Source organism: Agelaius phoeniceus, chromosome 2, assembly GCF_051311805.1.
Source record: "Agelaius phoeniceus isolate bAgePho1 chromosome 2, bAgePho1.hap1, whole genome shotgun sequence".
Classification (NCBI taxonomy): Eukaryota; Metazoa; Chordata; class Aves; order Passeriformes; family Icteridae; genus Agelaius; species Agelaius phoeniceus.
Window position 1 is genome coordinate 116304262 of NC_135266.1, and position 18384 is coordinate 116322645.

The 18384-nt window shown below is 41.4% G+C and overlaps 1 protein-coding gene across 1 annotated transcript in view; it reads left to right on the forward strand.

Moving 5' to 3' along the window:
- ADAMTS5 (ADAM metallopeptidase with thrombospondin type 1 motif 5) overlaps positions 1-15978 on the forward strand; it is a 37875-nt gene extending 21897 nt beyond the window's left edge. The window contains exons 3-8 of the mRNA XM_054654428.2: positions 1931-2098; positions 5792-6075; positions 7184-7367; positions 7790-7965; positions 8604-8779; positions 12080-15978. Of these exons, the coding sequence (XP_054510403.2) occupies positions 1931-2098; positions 5792-6075; positions 7184-7367; positions 7790-7965; positions 8604-8779; positions 12080-12653 (1562 nt within the window). The 3' untranslated portion in view covers positions 12654-15978. The remainder of the gene's footprint in view (positions 1-1930; positions 2099-5791; positions 6076-7183; positions 7368-7789; positions 7966-8603; positions 8780-12079) is intronic.
- The last annotated feature ends 2406 nt before the right edge of the window (positions 15979-18384 follow it).

Here is an 18384-nt window from a genome sequence, read left to right on the forward strand (position 1 = left end):
GCAGCAGTGTTATAAAGAAATTCTCAGTCTCTCTGCTCAAAGTGAAGAGCTTGAAATTTACCTGCAGGCTTCCTCATATCCAAAGGCTATTTTTTATTTGTCTCTCTGAAGGAGAAAAAGAGAAAGATGTCATAGGTAGCAGAGAAACTCAAGAGCAGCCCAAGCTGCAGGAGCATTAACAGGCTGTGAATATGTGCACTGTATTGTTTAGTCATGTACTTCCATGGGATGTCCTTAGCAGAAAATGAACAGTCCTGAAGAGTGAAGTACAGGTATGAAATAAAGTGATTTGTCTGGAGAACAAAACTGCATCTTATATGGGTGAAGTGCTGCAGAGTGGTGTGGGAAATGAATTTGTAGAGAGGTTTTAAAGTCTGACAGAAGGTGGAAACAATCTTCTGATAGAAGATGGAAATGGAACTAGAAACAAGTTTCAAAGGGTGGCCTTACAAATAAGACTGGCTACTTTAGAGAAATAGAACTATGAAAGATGCACTGTAGTAGGACCCACGAGGGATAGTTTTAGATGATTGGTTTTGGGGCAGTTACAGCATGGTGTGACAAAAGCTGATAGGCCAAGAAACACTTACAGTGTATTATAATTGGGAAATAGTTGGCCTCTGATTGTGATAGCGAGAATTAGAACATCTGTATTGTCTCACCCTTCTCATGAGACTGAAAATGGAATAAAAGTTTTTAAACATCTCTCAATTGCCCCATCTCTAGGTCAGAAAAAGGCCTAATGGATAGAGTGGTACCAGAGGCTGTGGCAAACTGCAGTTCTGCCCTGCAGGACTGAAAGCTCCATGTCACAGAGTTCTGGGTAGTTCTGAATGGTGCTGTAAAATGCTGAGCACTCTGAAAAATTACATCCTGGAGTTGCTGGTGTGCACCCAACTATCATTCATATCCCACACTGAACCAGTGCTGAGTGCCATGGGATGTTACTCAGCCAAACTCTTTGGATCAATGCTCCAGCTTTTTTTATTCCCAGGGCTGTTTAGTTCCAAGGCAAAGACTTAAAAATTAAACTCCTTTTCCGCTGAGAGACCCTCACTACCTTATTTCACAAACATTCTGCAGTGAGGTAATTTCTACAACTGTGACCAGTCTTGGATCAGTAAATACAGTGTAAATACAATGTATTAAATACTCAGCCCACTTCCAGAGATTTTGCTGTGTAGGTTGGAAGTGGTGCACTGATTATTTGGTTACTCTGTCAGAGGAGTCTGTCAGTTTGAAATAATAATCTTAGCAGTGAATTGTTTTGCTCAACACCAGCATTTGTCTGGAATGAAACAAAGCTGTTGTCATCTCTTCAGAGCAAGTCTTTGTATGTGGTGCTGTATCAGATTGAAACTTGACATGTACCTCCTGATATTCAGTGTCTCAGTGCAGCATAAAAACAGCTTTATCTGGCTTTATATAGGAAGTATTGCCAAACAAAAATGGTTTCACTTACCTGAAAAAAGAAAAGGCCAAATCTTGCAGAATGAGTCCCTTTCAGGGCATCAGGCTTTTTTTTTTCTGCAGTGGCTTTGATGGGTGGTCTTGTCCTTATTGTTAAAGCACTCTTGGTTTAGCCCTGCATATCTTATTAATCAACTTCTGGCTTAGGCTGAACATTTTGAGCATTAAGTTCAGGCTTCAGCTCTCTGCAGCTCTATTCCCATTCATTCTTCTACCCTTTGTTTAGTTGCATCATAAATACTTTTATTTTTAGCTATTTAAAAAGATGTAGCACCTTTCTAGACAGTTGCAGAATATTTTCACAAAGTTTTTCTTGCTGAAGGTGATTTGGAAAAATAGTAAGAAATCAATTGTTGATAAATATAAATGAGCACAATTTGCTTCCCTCACATGACTGTGAACTCCAGCTGGTAAACTCTGGATAGTCATATAATTGTATTTATTTATTTCATTTCCACAGGGCACTTGCTTGGGCTTTCCCATGATGACTCCAAGTTCTGTGAGGAGAACTTTGGCTCCATGGAAGACAAGCGCCTGATGTCCTCCATTCTGACCAGCATTGATGCTTCAAAACCCTGGTCCAAGTGTACTTCAGCAACTATCACAGAATTCTTTGATGATGGCCATGGTATGTGTTATCACTCCCTGTGTCAGCTACATGCTACTTGTTACTGTTAATCTATATCTTTTAAAAAGAACATTTTATGGCAGCTTATTTGCTGGATATGACATTTACCCCTCTGGGAATAAGGACAAAAATTTCGTTTTCCAAAAGTAGAAATGAAAAAGCATAGTCCTCAACTTCACTCTTTAATGAATTTTAAAGTCTTCACTGTGCTCCCAAAGCAACTGCAGTTATTAAACAAACCACTCAAATTCCAAAATGCTGAGATAAAAATGACATAATTGAGTGAATGGATCAAGTTGTTATGGTAACCAAAATGCTTATGGATAAATGTATGGTGTGTCTGCTGAATGTAAAGGTTTGCTTTTAAATATTTTGTTGGCTGATTTCAGTGCTCTCTGAAATATTTTTCTCTGCATGACTTAATTTTTTTCTCTCAATTTTATTAGATCCATTAATCTGTACTATCCTGTTTTATGGTCCATATTGCTCTGGCATTGATTTAATATTACCAAATTAATTTCCACAAAAGAAGAGAACTTTCCCTTTTGAGTTACTGAGGTAACTTTCCCAGCATCCATGAATGACCTCTCAGAGAATGTAAGGAACTGTTTTCTCCTCAGTTCATGAGTAGCTATTATTTAGGTGTGTGGTCTTCAAGAGTTATTGATATGATGAAATTATTCATAGCAAATTTGAACCTCTCATCTTGTAGGTTCATAGACCTCTGGGAATTAATTGTATTGCTGATGGTATTGGTGTGATTTCAAATGCATATTTAAGGAGTCTTTTCTTGATGGATCAGCCATTCAGAGACCTTTTCTAAGTAACAGTCTTCTTTTCTGTAGAAATTTATAATTTCCCAGTTATTTTTTTTTAAATAAGGGATCTGTCCTGACAGAATACAAACTTCCATTAAGTTGAAGTGGAAATCAATAATTTGACTTGAAATGATGTGAAAATTTGATCTGACAATCAGTGGCCTCAGCAGCGCTGGGGACATGAGTGGTGCTGAATGACACCATAAACTGATTTTGCTCAGCAGTGAAACACCTGACAGCTGAGTGCACTGCAGACACCAGCATTACATGAAGTCAGCTGAGTAAATCCCAGCAGAAATGTCTCATCCAAGGTCAGCCAGGGGGCTGGGGAGGATCAAGGTGCTGATTCCCTGTCTTCAGGGGCCTGCTCTGAGAACAATAAACAGCTCTGTCATGGTATCACCAGTTTTTTACACTCATGATATGACCCCAGACAACAGTTTGACATTTAGGAAGAAAAGGCTTGGTTCCTGTCCAGAGGAGAGTGACATTTATATCCATCTGCTTTTAGCAAAGCCTTTCCAAAGGTACTAATTGCCTTTATTGTCATGCCAACCACCAGGCTGTGGGATGGTAGCTTGGGACTTGGTGTGTTCAGTCCCAGTGCTCTGTACAACCTGGAACAAGGACTGTTTGTATTTTAATTAATTTATATCCTGCTTATCTGCTTCCTGCACAGATCTTGTTCTGCCTTCTTTCTTTTTTTTCCCCAAGATATATTACACATGGCATTGAGAGAGATAATGAGATGGCTTAATTAGCACTGTCATCAGCCAACAATGTTGCTCTATTCCAGGGCACAAAGATGTTCTTTGGTGCCCAGGACAAAAAAAATGGGAATAGCAGTTATGTATATGCTCTGGATGTTGAAATGTAATGGAGAATTGAAGCCCTCTCTGCCCTCCCACCAGGGGCCATGACAAGCAGGAGGTTGGACCAGCTGGTGGTAAAAACACCTGCAATTCACTGCAGCCTGTCCAAACACAGACACTGCTACAATCTACCCATATAAAGATGGGGTTTTTTTCCTGTGGGAAATCCTTAGGAGCCTTCCCTATCCTCAGTTTTGAATTTATCGTGTGAGATCAGCTGGAGCACCTGGCTTTGTAGAGATTGCATAGCTTCCCTCAGTTAAGGAGAAGTTTGGAACTCATTTCCCTGTGTTCTGGAAGGGAAAAAATGCAATATTTGCTGTGTGAACTTGTGAAACTGAAATGATAGACAGATGAGTATACGCAAGGATGAGACTTTCCTTTCCTTTTTCTCTAAATTTGTATTTCCAGTCGAAATGAAGTGTTATTATGGTGTTTTAAAATACTGAAAACCAGCTCTGCTTGGGAGTTTGATAAACCTAGGCATAGGTACAAAAGCAGTGTATAATACTGAATATTGACATGCTACAGCCTTCCCATCACTACTCTCACATTTCAGTGGCTTCCTCCCTCCTCACAAGGTATATGAAGGAGGATTTCCCCTGCTGTTCACTTTTACAAAGTGTATTTTTGCCAGAGCTTAAGCAAATTATGTTTTTCCTTATGTAAGGAAAAACCTTACTCCTCATCACATCTCTGATATTTTACACTACAACAACCCAGGGTATTTTTAATTATCTTTATGTCATGACAGTTAGCATTGGCACACCTTGTCTGCATTAAAATTTCAACATAATCCAGATGAAATAGAAGGCTAGGGTAAATTGGGGTCAGCAAGTGGAACAGGTTTAACAAGACAGTTTTTGGTTGCAAGTCATCACACAGAAAGAATTTTTGGGTAATTTGGCTAATTGGCATTAGTCTTTAGAAGAGCAGAACAGTTGCAGTAAGTGTGTGTTTTGGAAGGAAAACTCAAGCTATTGAGAAATGGGGTATTTGGTTTGCTTAAACTCCCTGCCATAACTTGAAATTCTATTCCATCTTGTGTAAATAGTGAGGGTTTTATAGATAGGCTTTTTTCAGCCATGATGCAAGTGAGGAACACTGGTGTGGGTTCCAAAGTGAGGTAAATTGTGGTGAGTTATTTTGGCCGAGGATGAGTGAAGCTTGCCCAGACCACATATCCCTTTCATGAAGTGTAAAAGAGGTTACACTGAATAAATAGTTCTGCATGTCAACAAGTGAGGTTTTCAATAGTAAAAAAACCCCAGCTATCAGAAGATACCTAGAACATAAATGTGTTCTCATTTTTAGAGTGTGCCAGACAAATCTTGACCACTGCAGACTTTAAAACACAAATACAAATCTCTACATTCATGCAATTTTATCTTCCTGTTATTTATGAGTTTTTGTATAAATTGCATAACCCTTTTCAAACTAGTTCCATAAGCAGCCAAGTATCACTCCTTAGAAGAAAAGTGCAGTCCAGCTTTAGTGGCAACATTAGTTTTGATACCCAGCTTATATTTTTCCTTTAGCCTGGTAGAAATTTTGATTTTTTGATCTGTTTTGTTTGGGTTTTTTGGCCTCATTGGCTACAAGTCTGTGCTTTTTGATTTTTCTGGCATCCCTTTCTGACATCCTGATTTAAAACTCAAATTACAACTGTGCTTGCTTTTAGTCTTGCTTACGCGAGTCTAGCTCGCTCCTTAAATAGCAGACCAGTAAATAGCACAGAATGTGTTCAAGTCTTGCATAAAGGATTGAAAGGCCAAAAGGACCTGGGTAAGACTCATTTACACCTCAAGCTGGGAATAGGCAGCCCAGCAGCAGTGTCAGAACACAGTAGCAGCAGTTTGACCTTGTGAAAACGTGCTACCACCTCAGAATCTTCACATCACCATCCCTTGAAGGAGGCTCGCTGTTGCAAAACAGTATTGCAGCACTGCAGGGAAAAGAACAGGAAAACACGGAGTAAAGAACACCTTGTCTTGCTCTTGTAGGGAACTGCCTGCTGGACCAGCCCAGGAAGCACATCGTGGGCCCCGAGGAGCTGCCGGGGCAGACGTACGACGCCATCCGGCAGTGCAAGCTGGCGTTCGGCGCCGAGTACACCGTGTGCCCTGGCATGGACGTGTGCTCGCGCCTCTGGTGCGCCGTGGTGCGCCAGGGACAGATGGTCTGCCTCACCAAGAAGCTGCCCGCCGTCGAGGGAACCCCCTGTGGCAAAGGAAGGATCTGCCTCCAAGGGAAATGCGTGGACAAAACCAAGAAGAAGTACTACTCAGTAAGATATCCCAAGGGGAATTGGAGAAGGCGATCCCTTGGAGGGGCTGGTCAGACTGAAACCTGCCTTGTTTTTTTAGCATGTAATTAGGATGTTGTTGGTGAGTGATGTAGGAAAAATGCTGCTGAGGTTCAGGAAGTGTATTTTCTTCCTTAAGGAAAGCCATCGTTCCTGGAAAACTGGAGGTAGTGATTTTCCCATTCAGTAAATCATGGCTTTCTGACCTGGCACAGAAAGCAAGATAAATCTCATTCCATGTTTAACTTACAGCCCTTATCTGAAGGGACCCAGGTCCCTAATTCTAATGAAGAAAAGGGCAGATGAAATTAATCCAGAATATAACTTCTGGATCAGAAAAGTTTGTGCTTCCAGTGACGAGAACCCCTGTCTACTTAATACATCTGAAGAATCCCCAGGCTCATGAGAGCTGTCACCTGCACAGTTCAGATACTTCTAAATTCTCTGGGTAGACAGTAGCCCCTTCTGTGTCACCCACAGAAGAGATGTGGACTTGTAGAACTTTGTGAAAATATTTGCAAACTATGGGAGCCATTCAAATCAAGATACAGCCTTTCTAACACTTTTTAAATGGATTTCTGTACCCTTTTTTATGGATTTTTATGCTTCTACATGATACTGCAATACTATAGCCAATGTAGCAGAGTTGACAGCTCCATCTCTTGCTGGTAATTCCAAGCAATACCTACACATCACAATTGTTGGATTTAATTAATCTCAGATAAGCAGTATGGGTTTTTTCTGGGAGATGAACCCCTTGGAGCCAGTTTAAGGGGCCTTGTGGGTAGGAATAGCAAAAAATAAGAGAGCAGCCCATGAAACTGTGAATGTGTTCTGTGAAGAGGCTGAAGGCGGCTGTGTGGAGCAAGGCCCAGCGTTGGCTTTGCAAATGAGATGTCATCAGTGTGCAAATAAAAGATAGAAATTCACTTTGCTGGGAGAAAGAAGATTCCTAAGACCTGTTTTCCCTGAATGGCCAACTGAAGGAATTGCCTTCAGTTGAGGAAAACATTAGCAGTGACTTTGAGGTAACAGCTCCATTCATGTTTGGATGATGAACTCACCTCCTGCTGTTCCATGTGTTTTTCAGGCTTCAAGCCATGGCAACTGGGGATCCTGGGGCCCCTGGGGCCAGTGCTCCCGTACCTGTGGAGGGGGAGTTCAGTTTGCCTATCGGCACTGCAACAACCCAGCCCCCAGGAACAATGGGAGATACTGCACAGGCAAGCGAGCCATCTACCGCTCCTGCAACGTCACCCCCTGCCCCGCCAACGGTGAGTGCCCCCTGCTCCAGCCCCCCTCCCTTCACAGACACTAAACACTGAGTATCTGCCCTGAAACTACACAGCAAGGGCTCACTGTAGCCTCCCCAGGTTGTATTTATCAAGGCAAGACATTCAGCATTAGTACGGTCTCCTAATTCTTCATCCACGCCTCGCCCTGGATACTGTAGAGAAAGCTAAAAAAGTCAGTCCTCTAAAATGAATCATGCAAACTTTAGGCCTTTACTGCTTGTTATGCCATTGGGAGATTTCCAAGCTAAAACAGTAGAGGGATTGGAAGGCCAATTCTAAGTAAAGAAGTGGTGTGACATAACTTAAAAATGATGTAGGAAAGAAATTGGAATAATAGATGGACATAATGATATTTGCAGCATGGTCTGAAATAGCCACTAATGATGTGAATAATTCCACAGCTAAATCCTTCCGACAAGAGCAATGTGAAGCAAGGAATGGCTATCAGTCTGATGCAAAGGGGGTCAAGACTTTTGTGGAATGGGTCCCCAAGTATGCTGGAGTACTGCCTGGAGATGTCTGCAAGCTCACCTGCCGAGCCAAAGGAACCGGTTATTATGTGGTATTTTCTCAGAAGGTAATGCTCCAGTCAGGTTTTCATGCTCCAGCTTAGAAGTGTCCCATATTTTAGAAATCTTTCCCAACAACCAGGGAAAATAAGTTAATCATGTGATGCAAATATTTAACTGTGTGATCAGTTTTAATGGTTTGATCTAGTGGTTGTGCCTCAGGGCCAGAAAATGAGATAAGTTTTTCCATATCTCAGTATGTGAATGCATGAAAATTATGGGCCTCTCTGCGCTCGTTTGTTTTCAGTAGTGGATAAAGGGCTTTCTGTCTGGAGTTTTCTGTCATTATGGGGTTTTCTGGAGGAAAAAGAGTATTAGGAGAAAAGAGTACATCTAACCCTGAACTATGTTTAAGGAGTTCAGAGTATCTTAAAGAACCAATTAGCATAGGATAGTTAGTGGTAGAGATATGACTTGTGGTCAGTTTGTTCTATCAGATGCAATCCAAACTGAAAGTTAGCTTTTGTCCTTGTGCTACATTTCATCTGCTTTTTTACCATCAATATTAGAGAAGCTCAGTGTGATCTGTCAGGGGAGGTGACCTGCTCTTAGTTGGTGATTTCAGTAACGAACTGAGTTTTGCCAGGTGGATCCAAAGCCACAAATCTCTGTGACAGTCTGAAGCAAGATTTATTTGCTTGCCCAGGTCACTGATGGCACAGAGTGTCGACCCTACAGCAACTCAGTCTGCGTGCGAGGGAAGTGCATCCGAACGGGCTGTGATGGCATCATCGGATCCAAGCTCCAGTATGATAAGTGTGGGGTGTGTGGAGGAGACAACTCCAGCTGCACAAAAGTCATGGGAACTTTCACCAAAAAGAGGTACTGATCTCAACAGCAAGTGCATCTTGTTGTGCAAGTAGTTACTCTGCCACGTGCTGCTTGCTTTCTGCTTCTAAATGCAATTTGCTTTCAAATGGGGGAAAAACCATGCTGCCTGTAGCTTATTGCAGTTTCAAGATGTGCACAGTTGGCTCCTAGCATTTTCCTGAAATTGGCAAAGCATCAACTGGCAAAACACTGCACCCAGCTCATTTCTGACACAAAGTGCCAGTGAAGCAGGAATAGCAAGTCATGCCACTTGCAAATCTTGCTGTATCAGATGGATTGTGGTTCCTAGAGGACAGAGGAAAAGGAAGAGAGAGATGAATCAGAAAGTTGTTGGGATCAGAATTATCTGCATCTCTCTGAAATTTTGTATTTCTCACTTGTTGCTGCATTAGCAAGCTACACCATGAGAGTGCTTTTTCATCTCATCTATTTTGAGTAGCACTGAGGACATCCCACCACATTCCTTGTATTAGAAGTGCAGAGAAGCAGACAGCTGTAAACACCTTCCTTAATAGCTGAGAGAGATTATACCTCAAATTTCCCTTTTCCCACTGCTGAGTATGTCTGGAGTTCAGGTGAATAGATATCAGAAGTATCATAGGCTTACTCATGACTATATCCCTTCATATCCCTTCATGTCCCTTGGCATAATATCAATCTCCAGATGGATTTTTTAAAGTCAAAATATTTATGGCATTTATCCACAAGCCATTTTCCTCTCAGAGTTCACATTCTTACTGTAATAAAACTTAGTACAAGTAAAATAAAAGTAACTCCTGCCATGGTTTTCCCTCACCACACTGGGGGTAGTACTGATGGACCAACCTCAAGTAAGTTCTTTCTGTCAAGTATTTTTTTCCCTCTTCAATTCTTACAATTCATAGAAAAATTGTGATTTTTAATCATCACTTTTGCAGATACCAAGATCTCAAAGGACTGATCTACACATAAAAACTTTCAGTTGACAATTTTTGCTCAGAATCACTGACTGTGTTAAGCATCTTTTATATATGAACTTGATTTTATAACTTCCAAATTTTTACATAGCCTGTTGAAAGCTACCAGAAGTTGAAATCTGACTCCTGAAATGATCTTTTATTTCTATATATTTCAACAGACTGATTAATAGCAGCCAAAAATGGCTTGGAGAGTGAATTTATTCTAAAAATAAACAAAACTAATCTTCTTCTTGGTAAACCAATGATTGCTCACCTAACAATGCCAAAACATCTCTGCCAAAAAGAATGGCTTTCCAACCAAATTAGTAATTATATAAACCAAATCTTTTCCAATTTGTAAATACTGGGATGTCTGGGAATGTCTAAGTGAAGTTGACAGTGGGAGATGTATTTCATGTGATTTGGCAATAATCAAGCTCCAGGAAAAGTGTTAGAGGGGCTCCATGAATTTCAGGGAGGCCAGATTTGTACCATAGATACACTTGGAAATAGAGATTTATTATAATTATCCCAGTGAAGTTACCATCTTACTCTTCAAATTATGCCTTTAAGTGTCATGAGACTGGCCAGAGGGTAAATTTATGTTTTAATATGATTTTGATTGGATTTGGGACTGCAGATTTATTTTTACTGGAAAAGTTGTTTGGGGCAATTCTTCTCTGCGAGTAATTGATGTTAAAATAAACTCCTGATTAAAATAGTGAAATCTTAATTGTCTGTAAACTGTTTTTACAGTTCTGTTTGAAAGGGCAGTGCTGGTAGGAAAATCATCTTTCCTCCACTGAAAAATGACAGCTCCCTTGTTGCTGTCCACTATAAACTTCAACAATCTGTACATGAAATGTACAGGGAAATTTAAATGTACAGGACAAAACTAATATCTCCTATTGCATACAATTGCCATGACAACATTTGTTTGTGCTTTTTTTTCTTGTAAAGCAGGCAAACCAGAATCTTCTGGGAAATCTGCTTCCTAGGATTTTTGTTTAAAAAGCTGTAAAGCCAAATTATCAGAAGTTGGGAAAGAGGGGAATTAATCTGCACATGCTTCTCTGTGCACATAGAGCATTAGAGCTCTTCATGCAGACAACTTGAATTCTCCAGGACTGCTTGTAGGTTTTGAATAAATGATTTTGTAACTGTAATGACATGTTTGAACTGAGTTATTCTGGCAACTCTCATGTAAAAATATTTGTGCAGTGCTGTAGAGCAGAGTCCCCAGCCTGGGATTCACACCATATTGCTCCAGCTTTATAGAGGTGCTAAATCAATGGAGTCTTAAGTCATTGTCCCATAATTGCTGGAAATAGCAGGGGATCAGCACAAATGTTTCATTTGTAATATCTGCAGTCTCTACTTGTGCAGCCAAAAATTCTCAAAATTAGCAGTCTGTTCTTTAAACAATCCCAAAGGAGATGCCATCACTTTTATGTATTTTTCATGTATTTTCTCATGAAACCTTTCAGATATGAGGTACTTTCAGGATGGCTTTGTCACGGGTTAAGGAATGAAAACACATCTCCAATGTCCAGCTGGTAGCTTACAGCTATGTAAAGCCTTTAAATTGTTTTCTATATATCAGTAAAGTTAAAATAACATACTTGAGATAGTGATAAATTCCAGCACACTTGCAAGTTTTGAATGCTTGTCACTTTTGGTAAAAGAGTTTAATCTCTTTTTCTAAACCCCAGCTGAGATAGTTCATAACTAATAGAGAATTCCATGGTGGCACAAATGAAGCCTTTGGGTGCCCCTCTTATTAGACACTTGACTATTAATCTTTGGCTTTATAAATTTCAAAGTAAACAAATTTTTCCTCGGTGATCAAGACTATTTTTAAATGTTCCCAAGGTACCTCTACCCAGCTGTTCCTCTGTTCGTGCTTTCCTTAATCATCATTATAGCAAAGACAGCAAGAAACAGCTGTAACCAATGCATATCTCATTATCTTTTCCTTGGCAGGCAGCGCGTGCATCGTATTTCATATCTCCCACCCTTTGCTGAAATCTATAAGCTATCTGTTATTTTTCATTCCTCTGGTATCTGACCCACGTCAAACTGTCCCTACAGCTAAAGATTAAGCAATCTGCAAGAAGTGCAGTAGAAACTTCTTGGGGAACATGAAGAAAAACACAGCAGGCCAAGAGTGGAACCTGGTTAAATTAATCTTAGGGAAAATCCAGGTGGCCTGAACAGAAATGAAGCAAGATGTTGTTGTCCATAGGCTGGACTGAAAGATCTGTTCCAGCCTGCTTGGTGCTGTGATTCTGTGTCATGCCAGTGACTTTGTGAGGTGTTGCAGTGAGACTCTTCCTTCTTTCCCTTCCTCCAGCAAGGGCTACACGGACGTGGTGAAGATCCCAGAAGGGGCGACCCACATCAAGGTGCGGCAGTTCAAGAGCAAGGACCAGAGCAGGTTCACGGCCTACCTGGCCCTGAAGAAGAAGAACGGGGAGTACCTGGTCAACGGCAAGTACATGATCTCCACCTCGGAAACCATCATCGACATCAACGGCACCGTCATGAACTACAGCGGCTGGAGCCACAAGGACGACTTCCTGCACGCCATGGGCCACTCGGCCACCAAGGAGATCCTGATCGTGCAGATCCTGGCCACAGACCCCACGCAGCCCGTGGACGTGCGCTACAGCTTCTTCGTGCCAAAGAAACAGGGCCAGCTGCCAAACTCTGTCCCCAGCAGCGGCGGTGGCGGCGGCAAAGCGACGGCGCAGGCCGCGCAGCCCCGCTGGGTGACGGGGCCGTGGCTCTCCTGCTCTCGAACGTGCGACACGGGCTGGCACACCAGGACTGTGCAGTGCAAGGATGGGCACGGGAAACTGGCCAAGGGATGTCTGCTCTCCCAGAGACCCTCAGCGTTCAAACAGTGCTTGCTGAAAAAGTGCTAACCTGTGGTGCTGAGCTGCTCTCCAAGAGGTTTGAGTAAGCCGCTGTTGGCATACTGGTGTCAGGTCTGCCCACACAGACAGAAGCAAAGGCTTCAAAGTACTTGTGTTCAGTCTCTAATTATGGGCAGAATCTGCCTGTTTGGACCAAATGAAGATGTGCACTGCTTTAAATAATGGTAGGGTGGTCTAAATACGTCAAAGAAAGTAAGGTTAAAGTTGTTATAAGCCCTCTGTGTCTGCAAAAACATAAAATAAAATAATGCAAAAGAAGAAAAACTAGTGAATGGAGGATCCTGGGATATTTGAAGGTTACAGAATCATCTCCCCTTTTTCACCTACCTCTACTACAGTATGTCCTTAGGAAACGTCACATGTCCCCATGATCCCACAGTAGCTTATTTTATACTGTTTTGTAAATATCTTTCAGTTGGTATATCACTTTATATCACTTCCTTCTATTAAAGAAATCAAAAGACAAACTACATAAGCAAAATGATTGACCAAAGTATATCTGCAGCCCTTGTGGACTCGGTCCATCCTTCAGAAAGGGCCACAGATGTTTTACTGGAAAATGAAGAGCTTGCTGCTGGTTTTAAAAGTGATACCTTTTGGTTTTGACAAAAGGAAATACGTTTTCGTGGTAGGAATTTCCTGACAGTATATCATTAATGTCTGACAAATCCTGTGTTTCCACCCCAAAATTCTCAGGAGGAGCCTCTCAGCAGCTTGCAGAGCAGGGAACCCCCTATTGCTCCAGCAGCAGGAGCATCAGCAGCTCCTCCTCGTGTGTGTGTCAGGCATGCACCAAAGGAGGCTGCAGGAGGAGTTTGTGTACACTGTGCTTGTAAAACTCCCTGGTTCCAGCTGTGTCACAGCCTGGCTCCTTGTTGTCACTGAGCTGCTCGAGCTGCTCCTCTCCATGAAACAAAGGCATACTGTGCTTTGTAGAAAACTAGTTAGAGAACCCAAACTTACAGGTGAGGTAATCAAGTGTCTTCTAACTCAGATATTCTGAGGCTGTGTTCAGCTGCTTTCTCTGGTATTTTCTCTATGGCTTCTGCCTTGAATTTAACAATGTGTAATGTACCTACATCTTTTCAAGAGGCTCTCAAGGTCAAAAAAACACAGCAAGCAGTTAATATTTTATCACTGTTTTGTCCATCGTGTCTAACTCTGGTATTCATCTTACCAGCAAAAGTTTGTAACTATTTGTCTTTTTTTTTATTGTTTTGTGTGTGTGTTTGGGGTTTTTTTTAAAGCTATAGAAGGCATTCATGTTTTGTATATCTATCACATTTGGGAGGAAGAGGGGTCACTAGGAAGTCAAACCACATCAGGATGTGGAGGACTTGTCCAATATCAGTAAGACTGTTTCCACAGCACAGGCAGTAGCTGGTAACAGTTTTCCTTGGCAGCAATTCCTGAATTCTGTTATTGTCTTGTGGAAGTTCTGTGACTGAGGCTGGGCATTTCACCTTGTGCAGGTGGAGGCCTGAGAGCAGCCCTGGTAAAATTCTTCTCTTTAATATCAGCAGGCTTTGAGTTAGACCCTAAGATAACAGGTACCAAGAGAAAAGGTAAAAAAACCACTGATGAAAAGTAGAACCCCACCTTTTACTCCTTTGTTCATCCACACAGGAGAGCAGGAGGATTTTCAGACAAGCCTCAGTTGTAAGTCAGTGGTACTTGAGCACTGAATCACCTCAGGCTCTTCTGAAAATCCCAGGCATGAAATCAGCAGGGAAAACTTGCTGGAGTGTGGAGCAAGAAGGGCAGGTCTGACTCCAGGCTGACACAAACATGTTTTTGCAACTGTGGCATGTTTGTGTGAACTCTAAAAAATCATGTGATGATTTCAAAACAGCATAGAATTGCTACATCTACAACTGTGAAATCTGGAGAAGGATCTGGGTTTTTACCCTGTTTTAAATAAACAGTACCAAGGGCAGGGCCTCCTCCTCTGTTAAATGGATTGCCAACAAATGTTATTAATAAGCTTTCAAAAGTGGTGTGGCCTTCTGTTCAGAAGTAGATCCTGTGCAAAACTATGCATCTTGATGAATACTCCCCATTTATTCTTGATCCCAATCTAAGAACTGAGATCAAGGCTCAGATGATTTGCAGAGTACTATAAAGTAAACATTTATGCCTCCTCTGCCTGTTAAAATAAGATCACTTTGAAATGCATTATTTTTCCTTCCAAGCAATCTAATTCTGATGCTTTTATATGTATTACACATGTCCTAGAACCTCTCCAAAAAGTCCATAACAAATAGGAACCATCATGAGAGGAAAAAGATCAGGAGATTGAATGTGTCTCAGCATAGACAGCATTTGTCTCAGCATACAGCTGCTGCATTAAGTGGTGTTTGTGTTCTGTCATAATGGAGACAGAATGTGCAAGTATTTGTGTTTGCATCATGGTAATAATTTATTATATATTCAGCAGGCTGAGTAAAGCTTTTGGATGCTATCTAAGCATGCCATATGCGGGTATAAATTCAGAGTTTCCTTAGATCAGGAGTATCTTTTAAAAATAAAAAGAGTTTACTTAGAAATAAATCCAAGAACAAGCCACTGCAGTGATTTTCACCAGTGTAGCAATGAAGCAAATTCACACAAGCAAAGATGTGAGGGGGCAAAGGGGACAGACCAAGGCAGGACCTGAAAAGTGTAAGATAAAGGGTAAGCCAACACTTGCTTTTTCAGGTGTTCCTAAATCAGAGTCCAGTTCCAAACCTTGCCTGTGGCAGTCATGGCTGTCCCATGTACCTGATAGATGAGAATTGGTGTGAGGTCTGTTCTCAGCTGAATCCCATGTCACCCACACTGTGACATCATTGTTTACATTTCTGCCCAGTGTTGCACAGCTGGATTCATGAAATGCACCGAGGGATGGAAACCTGGAATTCTGCTCTTGGCACAGCCAGGAACAATCTCAGTGTTAAATTCACTCTGACTTTGGGACACACTTCCAGTGCCCATGGCAGAATTTGGACCCCAGAGCATCAGTGGGGTTTACAGCATCTGCTTTTCAAGTAGGATATTCTCATTAGAAAAAAGCCTGGCATCTTTGGTTTGACTGTGTACAAGAAATTAAGTTTAGCTGCCCTCCTGTGGAAACAGTTTTATCACAAGGGGAAGAGGGAGTAATCTTGTGGATTAATAACAACTGTTTAAAAAAAAAAGCAACACAGCACTGAAAAAAATAAAATAATTTATTGTTTTTACAACTGGTATGTGAACGGATGTAATGAATTTATTTATTCTTATTTAACAAAATACCAATTGTGCAAATTCTGTATTTAAAATGTTTTGCTATCAACTCTGTCTCTCTTTCTGGCTCTCTTTTAATTTATGCTTCGGGTTTGTGTTGAAAGTACACCTTGTGAGTTTACATAATATATGGCACTGGTCATTTTTTGTATGATTTTATTTAGAAGACTTTCTGCATGGAACAGGAGTATATGTGTATACACACACGTGTAGATGTATATTCTTTTTCTGCTGCCATCTTTTCCTTCGAGAAGTTGTAGCTTTTAAATTTGATGACACCTTGTGCTCCAAGCTCCTTGTTGCACTTCAAAAAGCTCTCAGCAAGCAAGTCCCAAAGGTCTGCGGGCCAAAAAAGCCCTGGAGTGGCTCCTGAAGAATTCACAAAACAGATTGGTGTTGCAAAGGCACGTGCAGTTCATGATGGAGGCCTCAGTGATTAACCCCCAAAGCTGATCCTACCCCTTGCTGTAATTGTAGCAGAATTTCAGTAACTGGGAGTCCTCTCCATGGGTGTAAAGTTCCTCTGAGTTGCCAGCACTCTTCTCTCAGGCAGCTTCTTATGTTTAAGTGACAACACTAAAGAGAAAGCTCCTGGGTGTCTCTATAAAATAGCTTGATAAAAATATGATTTGGTTTATGAGGACTGAATCATTAAAAAAGCTGGTTTTTCTATGTTATCACTGTTTATATACATATATAAATATGTATATATGGCTATAAAAAGTCAAAAGCCCAACTTGGAAGGCTTTGCAGTGTTTTACTTAATTGTATTTCAGCTCTTTGCACCAGATCAGGCAGTTAGATTTAAAAAAAAAAAAAAAAAAAAAAAAAACAACACAGCAAAGCATGTTTCCATGAGAATAATACCTGTTTTTCTTCCAGTTCAACTAGTGCAGACCTCAAGGGAACTAGAATTGGGTGCAGTGTGAGGGGGAAAATGTGATGTGGACAAACCTCTAGCTTTTCTGCAGTCAGTTCATTGACCAGCAGAAATGGCTCTGCAAGGGCAGGACCACAGCCTGCACATAAACAGTTCCACACTGCTGGAAGTCACCTTGCTCCAGTGTTCGTCTGAGTTAAATTCCAGCTCAGCGTCTCCTCTGCCACCCAGGCACTGCCCAAAGCCAGTCAGCCATGAGGCTTTAGAGGAATTAGGGATGGCCAGTGGGTGATGCTTCCTCTCAAGGCTTAATCCAAAATTCCAGGGGATACAAGGCTGAGCTTTGATGATCTTAAGGGCAGGCTTTGAATAGGGTTTATCATTAATTGTGGGCTTTCAGGAGTAAGTTCAGGTGAATGTTTCTCCTCATGCCATGCGTTGTCATTGAGGAAGTGGAGCCTATAGTAAGAGGCAAAATTGGATTCTCTGGGCATAGGGTGGAATTTTCAGGGGGGGAAAAAGTTACGTGATTTGGAGATTTTTTTCCTTTTTTTCATGAAGTGATTGGACTTTTATGGAGCTGCCAGAGTGCCTCACTGCATTCACACTTGCCATGTTCAACAGTTTCAAGGGCTTTTTTCCTATGGGCGCCCTTATATTAACTTGTATAATAAAGCTAGTTCAATTCTTGTTCCAAACAACATTGCAAATGTAGATACTTCTGGTTTATTACACACACCAGCAATGTCTCAATGTAAGAGAGATAATTGGGTCCTCAGCTGGCAGCCCATAAGGGGCTTTGGGGCTTAGAAGGTTTAACCGCAAGCACAAGTTTTCAGTGATAAAGTTTGAAAAGCCCTAAACACAGGTGAGTGGTGTAAGAGCTCTTCTCCACACAACATCAAACATCCCAACACCATCCCACTGCTCTGCACTCTGTGAGTCACAGGACAAAACTCTCAGCATCTTTTGCCCTGGAGGTTGTGTGTGGAGGCTCAGAGTCAGTGTAAGGACAGTAAAATCCTCTCCCCAAACACCTGCCTGGCACAGACCATGTTCAGACACCCATGGCTAAGTGCAGGTGCATATTTTGTGTGTGCGCTTGTCTGTGTGAGTACTTGGGTCTCCATAACTCCCACTCCCATGGGGAAAAAAGTTACACTGGGTTTGGTAATACCTACATAAATTTAGTTACTTCATGGCATCATTTGGCTTTGCTGGAGGTGCTTCGGACTTACACCACTGTGACAGCATAGTTTTTTCTTTATTTATAGTAGCTGGTTTACACAATTTATCATGTGAACTGTGAAATCTGCAAATAGGTTATCTTATGAAATATAGTGACAGGCATACAGGCATTGTTAAAATCCCATCAGATACAGGAAATATGCTGAATTAAGTAAGTTGGAGACAGGGTATAATTCTGTAGAGCAATAAATTTAACTTCTATTGCCAGGTCATCTGCTTAGCATCAGATAAGAGAAAATGAAGAAGGTATTGCAGGCAAGACTAAGGGAAAAGCACAAAGTTTGGGTTTGCTTAGGTTACTTCATGTTCCTCTTTATGCACTGTCAG